At 41.0% G+C, this 18,864-nt stretch overlaps 1 protein-coding gene across 3 annotated transcripts in view; it reads left to right on the forward strand.

Annotated features, from left to right (window-relative positions):
• Positions 1-18,864, forward strand: part of LOC117401677 (6-phosphofructo-2-kinase/fructose-2,6-bisphosphatase-like) — a 52,933-nt gene that overhangs the window by 17,014 nt on the left and 17,055 nt on the right. For 2 of the 3 annotated variants that reach the window (XM_059017218.1, XM_034002471.3), the window contains exons 2-9: positions 4,577-4,702; positions 6,727-6,823; positions 8,842-8,908; positions 9,884-9,958; positions 10,428-10,484; positions 15,786-15,907; positions 16,869-17,076; positions 18,306-18,452. In XM_059017218.1, the coding sequence (XP_058873201.1) occupies positions 4,577-4,702; positions 6,727-6,823; positions 8,842-8,908; positions 9,884-9,958; positions 10,428-10,484; positions 15,786-15,907; positions 16,869-17,076; positions 18,306-18,452 (899 nt within the window). The other variant, XM_059017219.1, reaches the window with a different exon arrangement.

An 18,864-nucleotide genomic window follows, 5' to 3' on the forward strand; every position in this document is an offset into this window, starting at 1 on the left:
CGGGTTGGAATTTGAGAGTCGCCCATACTCTAACATGGGTTGCGATTGTTTTGGGCTTGTTTGGGCTTGTTTTGAAGAACAAGGTCGCTATTTTTCTGTCAGAAATCTCACAACCCTGATGACATTAGACAGAATTCAATTGAACGGGTCAGCTCACGCTGAGCAGGTTTGTGAACGGGTTGTGGATCAGATGTGCTGGTGCTGAGGGACACTGACAGCAATGATGACCGGGCTTACAGGCACCTTTTTGAAGTATTTTTTTTTAATTTGAGAGGCATTGCGGCAAGCAGCTTGGGCACTGATGCAATTGCTGCCGGTGCTGTCGGTTATTTCATGCCCTGAGGGTGTCACACAACAGGGTGCGTTGCATTGGCCATGTGCTTGGTGAGGGATACATTCAAAGTCATGATCACAGGAGAAGATGAGTGTGCAACACAAAGTCAAGATTATTGGTCATCTCCACATACAATCAATGATGCACCTCTATTATAGCTATTAAGTGACAAGTGCTTTGGCTTTTCAGTTTCTTAAGGTTTTAATAGTCTTATACTGTATGTGATTCTTCCACTTCAACAGTCAATCAATGGGAAGCTTTGTGAGAGTTGTTTATTGAAACAGTTTCCCTTCCTGTTGCGAGATTGCTAGTCTACAATGGGGGGTATTGATTGCCACTCTGTGGAGACCAGTGTTAGTTCATGATCTCAATTAGACCCAAGACATAACTCTGTTAACACAACCTACACGACCTGTGATGAAAAGCAGGCCTGAAATGTATAATAACAAAGACACATAACAGTCCCCTCCAAAGACAACACTGGTTATTGCAAAAGTACATATTTAAAACGGTATAGTAAATTAACCATTCTATCATACACAATGCACAAAGAATAAAAATAAATAAGTAGATAAATAAATACTTAAATAATCTTGATGACCCAGAATACATTGCGATCTCTCATCTAAAGATTGCAGTAAATAGTTACATTATATCTAGGGCTTCTGATTTTCGGTTTTAACTGATAAAACCTGATAAAACACCCCTGATACAAAAAAAATGAAATCGGTGGATAGCCAATAAACACCGGAAAACACTGGAAATGGTTAATCAATCCACGTTGACTTTACCCTTTTCCCATTAAAAAATAAAACCTACTACAAAAATAATAATACATTTCCCAGTGCTGCTGGGCAATGCCCTGCCTTCCTGACTTGTATCTGTCATTGATTCGTTCTGAACTACTACTGAGTCAGCACATTCCTACATTTCTATTGGAGACTAAGCTTGCAAGATTTAAAATGAGATTACAATCAGGAATGGAGGCTTACACTTAAGATGTGGATTTAAAAGAGAATTGTGGCGAAATGTACAAAAATGCCTACACACAAAACCCCCTGAAGAATGTGCCCGTGACCACAGGGATTTTGTTGTGGAAGACAGCAAAGGAAAGAAGCTACAACTTAAGTGTGCAAGTGGGGTAGGGTCGGTATTTTTCCAAGTACAAAGGATTGCTTTTTCAGCTAATACTAAAAGAGTGAGAAGTAGTTTAATCTCTGAGCGTGAACGAGAAATATCACTAATATCTCCTAAATGCTGACAGATTGGGGGAAGAGGGATATTAATACTACATATTTGGTCACTGTGAAAGAAAACATCAGACAAGAATCTATTAACTTGAGTACGATACCAGATTAGGTGTGTAAATCATAACTTTGTATCAAGCTACATGTATAGAGTTTACAAGGAGTGAAGTAAGCACTGTGGATTATTTTATATTGAACAGTGCTTTGTGATTATAACTTAATATTCGTATTTGTCCTGGAGATTTCTTCGAAGGTAAAGAATCAATAGCAAGGAATATTTCTTTTGCATTATGAAAAAATGATGCATCGATGCATCAGGTCTTTATGAAAACGATGCATCAGGTCTTTATGAAAACGATGCATCAGGTCTTTATGAAAACGATGCATCAATAGTAAAAAAAAAAACACTATCGTCCCAGCCCTAAAGTTGACCTTTGCAAGGTCACAGGTCGAAGGAGAAATTAAAAAAAAAAATAGTGGCTATCTTTTCTGAACTCAGCATGTAAACCCCCAGGTGAATTTTTCTAGGAAAATCTGAGACGGACAGGCAACAGCAGTGGTTGAGTTGGCATGGAATGACCCAGTATTATTTATTTCAAGGAATTTATTTCTATCATTATTAATATTCTCAATAAATTGTGAATCATTAATTAGGGATTGTGGAATCTCCATCTACTGAGTTTTAATACTGACATATTAAAGCAGTGAATAGATAATGTGACATGATGAGATATTTGATGATGAGAATGCTAAATTAAATTGTTCCACAAAGTGATTAGGTTTGAGATGAGTTTTTGAAATTCTGTGGTTTTCTGTAGTTTTATCAGTGAAGTTATCTATGGAGGAGTTAGTCATCCCTACTGTTAAAGAAGATTAATCCAATTAGTTAATAAATTAATGCCAATATTATTGTACTGTATTAGGAGCATACACACTAGCTATAACACCCTTCAATGCAGCATGAACGTCCAAGAATCTACCTTCTTTATCTAATTTTCTATCAATTATTTTAATATTCAGTTTTTTAATAATTAAAAAATGATGAAGTATATGAAGAATGCAGTGCTGTGCCCACCCATCCTTTCTTTAATTTGCCACTTCCTATTCAAGTAAGAATGTTATGGCGTTTGATTGGGTTATTAAATCCTTTTACATTCCATGAGATCACTTTCAGTCTATTACAAATGATATATTATTAGAAACATTGTAAATCTTAGAGTATACAAATTGTATAGGGTCATAAACTGTACTGTAATTAACCTGGTATCAATCAAACAGAAACATTTTTATAAATCTGAAAATGACCTATAGTAACACAAAGATAGACAAGCAGATACAGGGTGTACATGTAATGAAAGCAATGCAATACAGAGCAAAGTACACTCAGCGTGAAGACTTTGAACGTCCTTTTCCATTTGTACCGGTTTATCTTGAGAGTGAGATCCCCATTAACTAGCTTACTCTTCCCTCGTATGAGCTCTGTGATCATTCGGAGTAGTTCTCAGCTCTGTTGATGTGTTTGTATGGCCACTCTTCCCTCGTATGAGATCTGTGATCATTCGGAGTAGTTCTCAGCTCTGTTGATGTGTTTGTATGGCCACTCTTCCCTCGTATGAGCTCTGTGATCATTCGGAGTAGTTCTCAGCTCTGTTGATGTGTTCGTATGGCCACTCTTCCCTCGTATGAGCTCTGTGATCATTCGGAGTAGTTCTCAGCTCTGTTGATGTGTTTGTATGGCCACTCTTCCCTCGTATGAGATCTGTGATCATTCGGAGTAGTTCTCAGCTCTGTTGATGTGTTTGTATGGCCACTCTTCCCTCGTATGAGCTCTGTGATCATTCGGAGTAGTTCTCAGCTCTGTTGATGTGTTTGTATGGCCACTCTTCCCTCGTATGAGCTCTGTGATCATTCGGAGTAGTTCTCAGCTCTGTTGATGTGTTTGTATGGCCACTCTTCCCTCGTATGAGATCTGTGATCATTCGGAGTAGTTCTCAGCTCTGTTGATGTGTTCGTATGGCCACTCTTCCCTCGTATGGGATCTGTGATCATTCGGAGTAGTTCTCAGCTCGGTTGATGTGTTTGTATGGCCATTCTTCCCTCGTATGAGCTCTGTGATCATTCGGAGTAGTTCTCAGCTCTGTTGATGTGTTCGTATGGCCACTCTTCCCTCGTATGAGCTCTGTGATCATTCGGAGTAGTTCTCAGCTCTGTTGATGTGTTCATATGATCCGGGACGCTTCTGTGAACTGTTTTCCTATCTAAGTCGCTGGCGCTCCTATGTTGCGTATCCTCATTTTGGTGATGGCTTCCAGGTCCCCTGGTTGCTCTTTTTAAACAGAGTGGTGCCAGTCTTTACTGCAGGATTATTTGAACAATACCTGGGGATCCACTCTGGGAAATGGAAAGTCTTGCTCAGTTGATTAAGTTTATTATTGCATTTATAGAGCGCTTTTTATACAAAAGTATCACAGCACTGTACAGTACATTGCAGAAAAAAAGAACAAACCACAATACATTTGTATAGCATGTCGCACATACAACTGCCACAGACAGACCATTTAAATAACATAACAAATAACAGTATAAACATAATACAAAGGCGAGAATTTTAAAGTTACATTAAAACCCACTAAGATAAGAAAGCTATTTTATAAAAGTGAGCTTTTCGAAGCACTTTCCCAGGGCATCTGATAAGATGGGTCATAAACCCAGAATGAGAGCAGCAGCACTCCGAGTGATTGCACTGTAGAAACAATTGTAAAAAAGTGTTATCTGCTGGCATTGGTTCTGTTGCAGGAGGGCGAGTGCCTATGTGCATTTTCTTATCCCATAATTGGTGCTACACTTCAGTTTAATTTACACAGTCTAAAAAAACGTTTTTACCATTGTATCTTTTGTTTCTGATTTGAAAAGTATTTATAAAAAAAAATACATGCGGCACTACAACAGATTGGAAATCAGAGTGTAATCTGAATGAATGTTTTTGCCATTGCAGCCTCGGTGCCCCAGTTTACAAACTCCCCGACGGTGATTGTAATGGTGGGTCTACCAGCGAGAGGAAAGACCTACATCTCCAAGAAACTGACCCGTTACCTCAACTGGATTGGGGTGCCCACCAAAGGTACACTTCAGATGAGCTTCTAATGAAAACTATCTTCAGTCAGCATTGCTCCTGGAATCTTCCTGCCCTTTCTGTGTAGTTTAACCCTTTCATTGCCTCTTTGTTTCATTGTGTCTCTGAATGAGCCAGTGACCAGATGTCTTTCTTAAGGTTTTAACGATGAGCAACCTGCAAAACATCACCTGATATTTCAACTTATCAAAACGGGACCAAACTTATTATTTTAAAAGAGGGCTGGCCAACCCTGGTCCTGGAGAGCCACAGTCCTGCAAGTTTTCTGGGTATCTTTAAATCAACAATGGTTAAAGACCAGGACAAAATGTTAGTGTTGACCAATTAAGAAAAGAATTGGTTGAATTTAAGCAGTTGAGAACTTGGGTGGAACAAAAACCAGAAGACCCTGTGGCTCTCCAGGACCGGGGCTGGCCAACCCCTGTTTTAGAACATAAGAACATTTACGAAAGAGAGGAGTCCATTCGGCCCATCTCTGCCTGCCTCTAGTTGCTGATTGAGACCCAATTGTTTTTGCATCGTTCTGCTCAAATGTCTCCCTGTCCTCTGTGGATAAAACTTTTAAATCTGCAGGTCATTGTTTTTTGTTTTGGTATTGACTGTGTTTTGTTGTGTTCATGTGCTGTTGGTGGAGTTTGTTTTTAAAAATTGAGGTTATCAGTTTTATTATCAACCTTATTTTACACAGGCAGTATTATAATTAGGGGCAGCAGTGTGGAGTAGTGGTTAGGACTCTGGACTCTTGACCGGAGGGTCGTGGGTTCAATCCCAGGTGAGGGACACTGCTGCTGTACCCTTGAGCAAGGTACTTTACCTAGATTGCTCCAGTAAAAACCCAACTGTATAAATGGGTAATTGTATGTAAAAGAAATAAAATAATGTGATATATGTATAATGTGATATCTTGTAACAATTGTAAGTCGCCCTGGATAAGGGCATCTGCTAAGAAATAAATTATACACACCTATCATGCCACCACCTAATCTTATTATGCATGGCTGACACACCACTATGTGTTTAACCACCCAGCTGGCCACTGATTTGGGCAATTTTCATGTTAATTTTTATTTTATTTATTTTTATTGCAGATTTTTCATTCTTAGCCCTCAAATAAGCAATTTGGACAGTTTCCAAAACAGTTTTTGCTATATTTTTTAAATACACGTTTTTTTATTGTGATTATGAAAAACGGAAATACAGTATTTCAATATAACTTAACTAACAAAATAACAACAATGTGTTTACAATTGTAGCATTATACTATAGATCACAACATAACATCATTTTTTTTCCAGTGGCAGCATTATATAAATATAAATAACATATGTTTTTACAATGGCAGCATTATAATAACATTATAATACTTGTGCAGGCATGTGACCTTTTTAGAAACTATTTTTTGTGTGATAGATTTCAAAGCAGACACACTTCAAACCCTCATCAATGCTAACGTCTTTATCTAGCACATAAACATCAGAAAACTTGCATCGCAAATTTTCAATCACATCCTATACAGTATCTTCCCCAGTTTCAGGCACAGGTGTATGGCGCTGTTATATGAATTATCTTAAGTGTAGGTACAATAAATAAATAGTTCGTTTTGACCAGTACCAAACCTCACAAGGCTTCCTTACAAGAAATCTCCTCGTTTTATTCGCTGTAGATACACAGGCATCCATTTTTCACTCTCAGCTGTGTGTATACAGATGACCCGGTCTGTCAAGCACATTTCTTAGGGACTGCTGCCACCTGCCAGTAAAAAACAAAACTGCATACACTTTTACAATACAGATTTCTTATTTTTTTCATTGAAGCACGTTAAAAAGACGTGTTAAACTTTGCAGATGCACATATAAGAGCCTGCACGTGGAAATCGTGGGATAAACAGCTGGGTGGTTAATAAGACTGTAAAACAGAAGTTTATAGAAAAATGATGGTTCCCCATGTATTGTAGTATAACTAAACTCTTCAAGTGGTTGTTTAATAGCGCTCTGTGTTGTGGTGTGTTCCAGTGTTTAATGTGGGCCAGTATCGGCGGGATGCTGTGAAAAGCTACAAGAACTTTGAGTTCTTCAGACCTGACAATGAGGAGGCTATGAAGATACGCAAGTGAGTGCCACACTGTAACAGGGCGACATTACATCGTGAGTTGTCGCTGAATAATACTGAGGCAGACACAGAGCACAGGCCCGCAGATTTAATAACAACACAGGCACCAACAATAGGGTACCAACAATGGTAATCCTAGCACCGGCTTTAATAAAGAAAAGAAAGCCAAAAATAAAAGTTTACACACAAGGCGAGTGCTAGTCCCACTGAAAGGAACGTCCTGCTCCAGGAGCCTACTGCACTACGCATACCCTCTCTACACTGTTTGGGATCATCATCTCCTAAACTGACCTACTTCTGGGCTCCCGGAGTCCCGGCATCCTTACGGCGACTCCAGCCTCTTCAAACGGCCTCGGCTGGGCAGTGCCTTCACGAGCACCGTCTTGGAGTGAAGAGTTTCGCCATGGAGCAGACGCGCTCCTCCTTGATGTCAACACAGCAAGCTTTGGCTCAGCGCCCGTCTGTAGGGCTGTGGCCGTGCAGTAGCCTCGAGCTATGACGCAGACCCTTTTTGAGCTGCATGCTGGCTCCCCTGGCACACCCCCAGCCAATCAGGACCTCCCAATCAACTCGGCACCGTGCGAGCCCACCTGCTCAATTAGTTGCTTAGAAACGCATCTCAGCTGCTTCCATAAAGGCACACATGCACTCAAGAACCAGCGACAGGACTCCCCCTGTCACACACATACATCTCTGCTTCTGTTTGTCAGGGGAGGATTTCATATGATGCCCACATTACATACTTAGAAACAACACCAGGCTGTGGATTATACAATTAGAGTTGTTGGTGTAAGGGGTAGAAGCTAGTACTGTACCCAGTCTTGGAATTTTAGAATTGCACTGTTAGGTATCTTATTTAGCCAGTTTCAGCCATCAGATCTGTGCTAAATAAAGTTTAATTTATAAATAGAAAATATTTTAGGAAAACAAATGTGTTTAATGTACGTTTTTAGAGTTTCTGGCTGATTTGAACTATGAAAGTGGTTATACCTACCAAAATAATTCCATACATGTTACCTGTCATGCCATCTGGTACTACATGAGTTTAATGAAGACTGCATGTGGATAAGAAACACGAGAACATTTACAAACGAGGGCAGACAATTCATCCATCAGCCCTCACCCTGTTCCTTGTAGCTGATTGATCATAGAACTCTCTCAAGTTGGGTCTAAAGAATCTCAGTGATTCTGCCTGAACAACATGACTAGGTAACCCATTCCATACCCTCACCACTCTGTGTGAACAAGTGTCTCCTTCCCTCTGCCCTCTGGTCCTTGTTTCTGTGCTGTCCTATATAAAGTATTGACTAAGGGTTAACTCTGTCAACTCCTTCAAGAGTTTAAAGACTTCAGTCCCCCCTCCTTCTTCAATATTCGAGGCAGAATCGGTTCTTTCAGCCTATCTTCATAGCTCAGTCCAGGAAGTCTGTTACTGCTTTTCTTCCTGGGTCATTTCACCCAGTGGTGTCTTTGGGGTCAAAGCATGTTACTGGCTGAAAGCATGTCAGCCATTATGTGAAACAGCTGGTTACAATTTCACTCTCCATCTGAAATGACCTAGGAAGTGCGAGACAGTGTAAAAGCATGGCTTGCAAACAGAGATTCTTACTCCGTCTGATGAACTGCACACACGATGAACTCTGGTTTTATGGAGGAGGGACACTGACTTTGGCGCTAAAAAATGATTATATCAATGATCTCTGGGTAAGAGATCGGTTTGTTCTCCTGACACAAGCAACATGGAGACCGGGAGTTCACTTTGTGTGTGGAGTTCATCATCCTACGAAGAAACCATACTACAGGTAATCTTCTAATTTCTTTAACCTAGTGTAGTACTTGATATATAACATGTGAATTTTTCAAATTTGCACACTCATATTCCTAGAAATAACAACAGTATTTTAAAAACAGTTTCAAGTGCTTTTGTGCAGTGTTTATTAAAAGTGACCAGATTTTTTTTATCTTGGAATGACTACTTTTAAAAATGTCCTCCAGATGATTTGACTTCGTATTTGCAGGGCGTGTGCTGTCACAGCACTCCATGATGTCAGTGCCTACCTCACACAGGAGCAAGGACAAGTTGCGGTAAGTGTGCAGCAGTAAATACGGGACCCTTACTTTATTTAATAGGGGGGACTGAGCCCTGTAATAACCTATTGCCCAAATATTTCTATAATATGACCTTGTTGAGGACTCATTGCTGTCACACAGTGTAGAGCAGAGCTGTGCAATGAGCAGCTGCCCAGTATGACTGTATCCCATTCAGTGCTCTTGATGGGTTTGAAAAGACTACAAGGGCTAGTTTTTGATAGAAGGAAGTACAGTGAAAATACAAATCAATTCACACATGTTCAATTAGCACATAGACACTCAAGCTATGTCATTTGAGGTCTGGTTAAAGAAACTGCAATTTACAAAATAATTCTTACCAGCTACATAGGTCTAAATGTCCAGTTTTTAAAGAAGCACACGTTGTAGCAGACAAGACATCGGGTACTACACTAAGTTCCCAGTTTGTTTGCTTTGCCTTCAAGGAAGTGTGTTACCGATTTACTTTCTTGGCTATTTCACCCCAGCAGTGTCTTCTGGCTCAAAGCATGACTAGCTGGAAGCATCAGTCAAAAAGGGAAGCAGCTGAGTGGTTATTGACAGGAAAAGGGGTGGGGACAATTTCACCTTCCAGGTGACCAAGGAAGTGCAGGACAGTCTAAAACTATGGCTTGCAACAGAGTTTTGTAACCTAGTGTAGTACCAGGTATTGTGTTTTAAAATGAAAATGCATATTTGCTAAAGCATGTGTTTCTTTAGCAACTGGATTAATTGCATAGCAAAATGATACAAGTCATCAGGATAGGGTTGTAAGAACCAGACCTATAGATGCATTCCTGTAGTATAAAATGGGTTACCTAGCCATGTTGTTGAGGTAGAATCAGGGTCTTTTAAGGGAATTTTGAGATCAATCAGCTGCTAGGAGCCAGATGAGCCTAAATGTTCTTCTGTACAGCATTGCAAGATTTGCTTTGAATGTTCTAAATTCTTTATCTAATTTGAATCCCACAGGTTTTTGATGCCACCAACACTACAAGAGACCGCAGGGAGATGATCCTCAGCTTTGCCAAAGAAAACGGCTACAAGGTAAAAGGGCACAGCACTGGGGTGGAACAGTACAATTGTTGAACAGTTGTTCAATGTTTCTGTATAGTTAACGTTTAAAGTTTACTGGTGGCTCAAAAAGCTGTTACCATAACTCTGTATTAATCCCACCGAGAGATTGTCTCTTTTTCACGACCTCAAATACTGTGCTGTAAAAATACATGGGAAAGGGGTCTGCATTAGAAAAGGTGTGCGTCTTATATTGTCAGCCTTTAGATCAGCCGCCGGTAGATCAAATGTTGGCATTTTAGAACATTAATAAATAGTTTTTAAAAACCCAAGCAGTTTTACATTAGTAGTCGTTGTACCCCTGATATTTACATTTTCGTCCTTCTGCACTGTCTACAAAGGTATAAATACTGTTAAAATCAGCACATAAAATAATCGAGTTATTTTAACATGAGCTTGTTCACTAGAGACCTCACTATTCTTTCATTCTTTCATATTTCAGGTGTTTTTCGTGGAGTCCATTTGTGACGATCCAGACATTATTGCTGCAAATATAACGGTAAGCACGTTGCACCAGAAGGTTCTGTATGTATGTTATTCCTGTGCCTTGTGGTGAAACTAAACAAGGCAAGTGCTTGAAGCATCAGTATTTTACATCTGTTCCACATCTGATATAAGAAGTAGTCCTTTTCTAGTATTGACAACTGGTCGGTTGAGCTATTTAATGCTATATCTTGGGTGTGTAAATTAATGAAACTATGCATAGTGTTTCTAAGAAGCTGTTTTATCAACATCTGTAAAGTGTAATGTATTTACTCGGTGTGGATATGTGTGTAACTGACATACCTTGTTGATTAAGTACAAAGGGGCACTGATATGGTTTTATTTATTTACTTATTGTGTTAAAGCCCCCCCTCCCAGGTCAAGGCTGGTTTGCGCCCAAATGACCCAGACAAAAGAACTGCAGTGTAGCACTTTTGCACACTTTTCATAAATCATTAAAAAAAAACACAGGAACAAAGAAAAGTTTCTAACAAAACACTCCTAAACGCACAGTACAGTAATCCATTGCGTATCTGCCCGTCACATATCAGTCCTAACCGTTTATCCACCATGATCAAGCTCTTCAGCAACATTAGTTTATTATTAAACAGACAAGATTAGTTCAGGGATTGTAGATCCCACCAATGTTTTCGTACACTGTGTTGTATGTACTCCATGCGCTGCCATTGCTGGCAGAGTCACGTGAACTGTTCAGAATCACACACCAAGTTAAGTGGCCTCCACCTGTGTTAAATTGTAGTGATCCACATGATTTCAGGATAAATTCAGCAGTTCCTGTATGTTTTTTCTGCTCAACAACAAAAGTTGTTCAAAGGCACAGATCAGGGGATGGGTATAAAAAAATATCAAAGTACTTGAATATCCCTTGGAGCACGGTCAGGACGATTATTAATAAGTGGAGGGTGTATGGCACCACCAAGACCCTGCCTAGATCAGGCCGTCCCTCCAAACTGGATGACCGAGCAAGAAGGAGACTGATCAGAGAGGCTATCAAGAGGCCAATGGCAGAAGTGTTAAAGGGACTAGGAGCTCTCAAAATAAACAATTCCCCTGGGCCAGATGAGATCATCCCAATAGTACTCAAAGAAATGAAAGAAGTTATTTACAAACTGCTAACCAAGATCATGCAACAGTCTCTTGACACAGGGGTTGTACCAACAGACTGGAGAATTGCAAACATAATACCGATCCACAAAAAGGGAGACAAAACCAAACCAACTAACTACAGACCAATAAGCCTGACTTCTATTATATGTAAACTTGTGGAAAATATAATTAGATCCATAGGTGGTCCAGTGGTTAAAGAAAAGGGCTTGTAACAAGAAGGTCCCCAGTTCAAATCTCACCTCAGCCACTGACTCATTGTGTGACCCTGAGCAAGTCACTTAACCTCCTTGTGAGATGTAGTTAAAAGTGACTCTGCTGCTGATGCATAGTTCACACACCCTAGTCTCTGTAAGTTGCCTTGGATAAAGGCGTCTGCTAAATAAACAAATAATAATAATAACATGGAAAATTACTTATGTGGTAACAGTATCCTGGTCAGAATGGTTTTAGAAAAAGTGAGATCATGTCTAACTAACCTCCTTGATTTTTTTGAGGATGCAACATTGACAGTGGATAATTGCAAAGCATACAACAAGGTTTATTTAGATTTCCAGAAAGCTTTTAACAAAGTCCCGCATAAAAGATTAATTCTCAAACAGACCGCAGCAGGGATTCAAGGAAATGCATGCACATGGATTAGGGAGTGGTTAACATGTAGAAAACAGAAAGTACTGATTAGATGGGAAATCTCAAAATGGAGCGAGGTAACCAGTGGGGTACCACAGGGATCAGTATTAGGTCTCTGCTATTCCTAATCTACATTAATGACTTAGATTCTGGTATAGTAAGCAAACTTGTTAAATTTGCAGACCACACAAAAAGTGGAAAACACCATTGCAGCAACAAAGGTCATTCAAGATGATCTAGACAGCATTCAGAACTGGGCAGACACATGGCAAATGACATTTAATAGAGAAAAGTGTAAGGTACTGCACGCAGGCAATAAAAGGAGTTTATGGTGACTTAGAATTGTCTTCATCTAGACAATGTGGGGAAGCTAAACATTTTGCCAGTGCTACATTTGTGCTTTAATAATCCATTGGTTTTCATCATCAATAGCCGTGTTGGTATTTAGTCTAAATTATAGGCACAGTTTTCCAATCTTGTGTACCATCTGATGCAAGAGTAAATTTTATTAGACTGTATTAGACAGGAAGATTTTCCAGCAAAAGCAAAATTCTGCTTTTTTGCTCGTTGAGTAAGCCAGCCATGGCCTCACTTCCCAGCATGCTTAGGGTCATGTATAAAAATGCTGGACAGGCCTGATTGCCTATAACCTGCTATTCCTAATATACATTAATGATTTAGATTCTGGTATAGTAAGCAAACTTGTTAAATTTGCAGACGACACAAAAATAGGAGGAGTGGCAAACACTGTTGCAGCAGCAAAGGTCATTCCAAATGATCTAGACAGCATTCAGTACTGGGCAGACACATGGCAAATGACATTTAATAGAGAAAAGTGTAAGCTTCTGCATGCAGGCAATAAAAATGTGCATTATAAATATCATATGGGAGATACTGAAATTGAAGAAGGAATCTATGAAAAAGACCTAGGAGTTTATGTTGACTCAGAAATGTCTTCATCTAGACAATATGGGGAAGCTATAAAAAAAGGCCAACAAGGTGCTATATTGTGGCAGCCTAAGTCGCTCTGCAAGTGATCTGATTCAGGCATTCAGAATTCTAAAAGATATTGACCCAGGGGACTTTTTCGACCTGAAAAAAGAAACAAGGACCAGGGGTCACAAATGGAGATTAGATAAAGGGGCATTCAGAACAAAAAATAGGAGGCATTTTTTTACACAGAGAATTGTGAGGGTCTGGAACCAACTCCCCAGTAATGTTGTTGAAGCTGACACCCTGGGATCCTTCACGAAGCTGCTTGATGAGATTCTGGGATCAATAAGCTACTAACAACCAAATGAGTAAGATGGGCCGAATAGCCTCATCTCATTTGTAAACTTTCTTATGTTCTAATTATGGATAGCATGGCTGCAAGAGGAGACCTCCGTGACTTTGAAAGAGGGGTGATTGTTGGGGCGTGTTTGGCAGGAGCTTCAGTGACCAAGACAGCTCAACTTGCTGATGTTTCACGAGCAACGGTGTGTCGACATGGAACTCCGAGGGAAAGACATCATCAGCAGAAGGCAACAGTGAGCGGAAGCGCATACTCCAGGATCGTGATATCCGTGCATTAATTCGAAGTGCAAGGGAAAACAGGCGAGCAACTACAGATCAAATGACTGCAAATTTCAACCAGTTTCATCAAAAACGCTCCACCGAGAACTCCACAGAGCGGGATACCATGGTGGCCCAACGCCCCTTTACTTTACATTGGTGTTTCCATTTTTTTGTCCACTACCTGTATATATTTTATTTTATTGTGCAGTGTCTGTTTTTACTGGATTATTTGTATCATGGTAGGAACTGATTGTGTGTCGCTTTCTCCGTTGTATTTCTTTTCCAGATGCTACATGAGTTGCTGATTTTTCAGCTAGCAGCATTTTCTGGAACCGGATTGTGTTTGCTGTCTTACGCTCCTGTACGAACACTCTGGTGCTCAGCTGGTCGGCTACACCAACCGATTTGTTGGCAGGAGCCTTCCAATCGGAGAGCTTGTCTCTGTGTTCATGCCGCAGTGGTGGGCAGCTTTTTAACACCATGCTTTGAAGGCTGTTTAGCTCTGGCTATCAAGAAGGCACATATAGGCTGTTCTGCGGCACTCCTGTTGTTGTTGCCAGTGGTCTTTTTGGTTGCTTTTAGCCCCGGCTGCTACCACCGCAGTTGCCAGCCCGAGCTCTGCACCGACCCCATGCGCCGCACCGGGTCGCAGCTGCCTCATTACCCTGGTACCGCACCAGCCCATGCACCGCATCGAGCCGTGGCTGCACCAGCAGCACCGGCCCGTACATTACACTGGTACCGAGGTGTGGGTACCCTATCAAAAAAATAATAATAATTACAAAACAATTACTGCATTACGACTGAGCCAGTTTCTGCTAATCTTTCCTGGGGCTGCACCAGTGCTCGCAGTGCAATACAAACATATCCCTCCAGAGGACCGGCATACACTTTGTCCTGCCTGGGGATTGAGCATGTATCTCAAGCTATGAAGGAGAGCTCTTTTTGCAAGTTCTGCTCTGCTCTCACGAGTCGCTCAGTTGAGAGACAGCATGCGACCCAGGGGACTTTTGTACATACGTACATACCTGTTTCTTTTGAAATGTATATTTTATTATATTTTTTCACTGTTTTAGTCGTGCGTATATGTGCTCATTTTGAAAATAAAGCCTTTTATGTTTATTTTCTATTTAAATACAGTGTTTTTGCGATACAAATGTTAGACATGATAAAACTTTTGAGTTGTATCCGATAGTATGTCTTTCATTTTAATAACGAAGCAGTTTAAAAATGTATGGGTCAAAATGACCCACGTGGCGGTTCTAGGTAGTTTGAAAATCTGGCGGTTCTAGTGTTAAGGATAGTGTTCCTCAGTGGTGGCTGATCGTAGTGCTTAATGCACTCATAAAGCCGCTCTTTAAGCCCCTGCATCAGCTGAGCTGAAGCATCTGTATTTTAAGACAGCATTTTTGCTTGCCATCACATCCGCCAAGCGTGTGAGTGAGATGCAAGCCTTTTCGAAAGCTTTCTTGCCCAGATGTATTTCTACCTTCCACGTCAACCAACCGGTGGAATTGGTGGGGGGGTTCAACCAAAAAAATAAATAAACAATCTATATTGTGGCAGCCTAAGTCGTTCTGCAAGTAATGTACTTTGCGATGGCTTGGGTATAATTACCCATTATGTAATGGATACAGGATGCATTTTGTACTTGAAAGGGAACGTTAGGTTTATCATAACTCTGGTTCTCTGAAATAGAAATGTCTCCATTACAATCTTCGGTCACGTTACACGCAGCAGGCTGAAGAAGAAAAAAATTGACTGGCGCTGTTCAACCGTCTTCACGGAGTTTAGTCTCTTCCAGGAGGGGCGGAGACTGGCGTGATGACGTTGCTGGTCACTGCGCGACAGTGTTGGTAAGTCTCACAATTTTCAGGTAAGCAAAGTTAACCCGTTATGTAATGGATACATTTCTATTTCAGGGAACCAGAGTCATGATAATAACCTAACGTTAAGAGTATTTGAATGTCATTGTATTCTCTCAATGCACTGTGTTTCTATAAAGCAAGTGAAGCTGACGAGCCCTGACTATGAAGACTGTGACAGGGAGGAAGCCCTGGAAGACTTCCTCAAGAGAATCGAGTGTTATAAAACCAACTACCTCCCGCTGGACGACGAGCGAGACAGGTAACTGGGGGTTACATAAGAGATATAACTCACCGAGCGAGACGGGTAACCGTGGTTACAGCAGAGATATAACTGAGCTCTAAGAGGACATTCGTAGCAATGATAGCAGAAGTGGAACTGTGTGACTGACTTCAAGGGCAATAGGAGTTCAGAGCTAGGATTCAGACAAGACGTAGCACTGAGAAGTCATCTAGTCAAACAGTAAAGTGACAGTTAACCTCAGAAACTTTTGGTCGAATAACCGTACATCGGGTAATTGGGAATTGCTCTTAATTGTATTATTACTTGTACTGTAATACTTGAAATGTATTTGCTTATGATTGTAAGTCACCCTGGATAAGGGCGTCTGCTAAGAAATAAATAATAATAATAATAATAATAATTAATCCATATGGGCGGAAGTACAGTTGCAGTGGCAACCATTAATATACAAATGTTAGAACATAAATAAAAGTTTTTATTCAGTGATAGACCCAGCGGCTTAAAAACTTAAATCAAAGCACTTCAACATTAATGCTCCCCCACCCTAGAATTATCAGTTAATCTCAATCAACATTGACGCTGCCCCCACCCCCAGAATGATCAATGAATGTCAATCAACATTGACACTCTGCCCAACCCCAGAGTAATCAATAAATCTCAAGTCAACATTGATGCCCCCCCCCCCCCGAATAATCAATGAATCTCAATTTAGTGAAAACAGACAGCCAACGGGGTCCCATCCTAGCAGCCAAGACTAAAACCAAAGTCTGCAGTCTGATTAACGCACAGAGCTATGGAATGATGTATTTTATAAGAACATTTACGAATGAGAGGCCATCCAGCCCATCTGAGTTCTTCCGGTTCCTAGTAGCTGATTGATCTCAGTTGGGTCTTGCACCAGAGTCTTGCTCACTCAAAATACAATTTCACTGGAAATATCTCATCACTGCTTTGTTTCTTTACCCCCCTCCCCCGTCAGGAGCCTGTCCTACATTAAGATTTTCAACGTGGGCAGCCGCTACCTGGTGAACCACGTGCTGGACCACATCCAGAGCCGCATCGTGTACTACCTGATGAACATCCATGTGACCCCGCGCTCCATCTACCTGTGCCGGCACGGAGAGAGCGAGCTCAATGTGGTGGGGCGCATTGGAGGCGACTCTGGGCTCTCCAGGCACGGGAGCAAGGTGAGTGAAACACCAGGGACAGTGAAAGCTCCAGCTCATTTGAAGGCCCTCTTCTCAAAAAACGCCCAACCCACACTTCATTAAAGACATCGTCCCCGCTAGAGAGCAGATTCAGGATGCAGAGGTGCTTGTCTGTAGGGTGTGTGATCTGCTTCTCCATGCTGCTGATGGCTCTCTTTGCTTTTAATTGTTCATGAAGTGTGAGTTGAGTTATCCTAATAGAGCCTGTACCCTTACTGTTCAATTAAGAGGTCATTCAAAATAATAAAAAAACTGGAAAACAAAAACCAACTTATTATAAATCTGATTAATGGGGATGGGACTCAAAACGTATTGTCACACAGAATGATTGCAGTTAATGTTGTAGATTTCTTGAAAACTGAACAGGTGTAATCCTTTCTGCTTATAGAATTGGTCTTAGGAACCTACCTCTAAGGCTAATTGTTCTTTAGTGTTCTAATTGTTCTTTTAGTGTTCTAATTGTTCTTTAGTGTTCTGTGCATAGATCTGTAGACAGGGTGAGATGCACTGGAATGCATTAGTGGAGTTTCTTATACATTTATGCTTAGCCCCAGTTGTGCAGTTTTGCTGAAACAGTATTAAATGGTTTCAAAATGATCAGAGCTGTTTTTTTATCCCATTTATTAGAAGTTTAATATTGTCTTTCCTGTGATTTAACTCTAGAATTTGAATATTTACTCTTTGCAGGGGTCTGAAAGAGGTATGTTCTTGAAATGTCCTGAGGTTTTAAAGTTGGCTTCCCATGAAATATTGTATTGATTGTAAAATGCTGCTCCTCACTTACAAGGCTAGTCTTGGTTCTGGCCCTGCCTGTCTGCGTGAGTTACTTATTTCCTACAAACCGGCTCATACTGTGAGATCTGCCAGTGATGGTCTGTTGGTAATTCCAAGAACTCCATTGCAAACCTGCATGCGAGGGCTTTTAGTGTTCGAGCTCCTTCACTCCGGAACTCACTTCCAGGTTTTATCTGGAATGCTGAGTCTGTCAGTATTTTTAAATCTAAGCTAGAAACATATCTCTTTGATTTGGCCTTTTCACTAGCGAGCACTTTGGAGCTGTTTTGGCTTGCTTTTTACTCTGGGATGCTTGCACACAAAGGACTGTGTAAAATTAAATTGGTATGGTAAACCACTCCTAAAACGATAAATCTAGTCCATTGTTTTGAACTCCTCTAAACCTTGTTCTCCCTCCCTGTCTCTCCTCTCAGTTTGCCAGTGCACTGGCTGGTTTCATCCAGGAGCAGTCCATCAAGGAGCTGAAGGTGTGGACCAGTCACATGAAGAGGACGATCCAGACTGCGGAGGCCCTGGGGGTCCCATACGAGCAGTGGAAAGCACTCAATGAGATTGATGCAGTGAGTGCGGGGCTCAGCTCAATCTCAATGAGATTGATGCAGTGAGTGCGGGGCTCAGCTCATTCTCAATGAGATTGATGCAGTGAGTGCGGGGCTCAGCTCATTCTCAATGAGATTGATGCAGTGAGTGCGGGGCTCAGCTCATTCTCAATGAGATTGATGCAGTGAGTGCAGGGCTCAGCTCATTCTCAATGAGATTGATGCAGTGAGTGCGGGGCTCAGCTCATTCTCAATGAGATTGATGCAGTGAGTGCGGGGCTCAGCTCATTCTCAATGAGATTGATGCAGTGAGTGCGGGGCTCAGCTCATTCTCAATGAGATTGATGCAGTGAGTGCGGGGCTCAGCTCATTCTCAATGAGATTGATGCAGTGAGGAGTGAGTGAGTGACATAAAATTATACATTTTTATGTC

Source organism: Acipenser ruthenus, chromosome 55, assembly GCF_902713425.1.
Source record: "Acipenser ruthenus chromosome 55, fAciRut3.2 maternal haplotype, whole genome shotgun sequence".
Taxonomy (NCBI): domain Eukaryota; kingdom Metazoa; phylum Chordata; class Actinopteri; order Acipenseriformes; family Acipenseridae; genus Acipenser; species Acipenser ruthenus.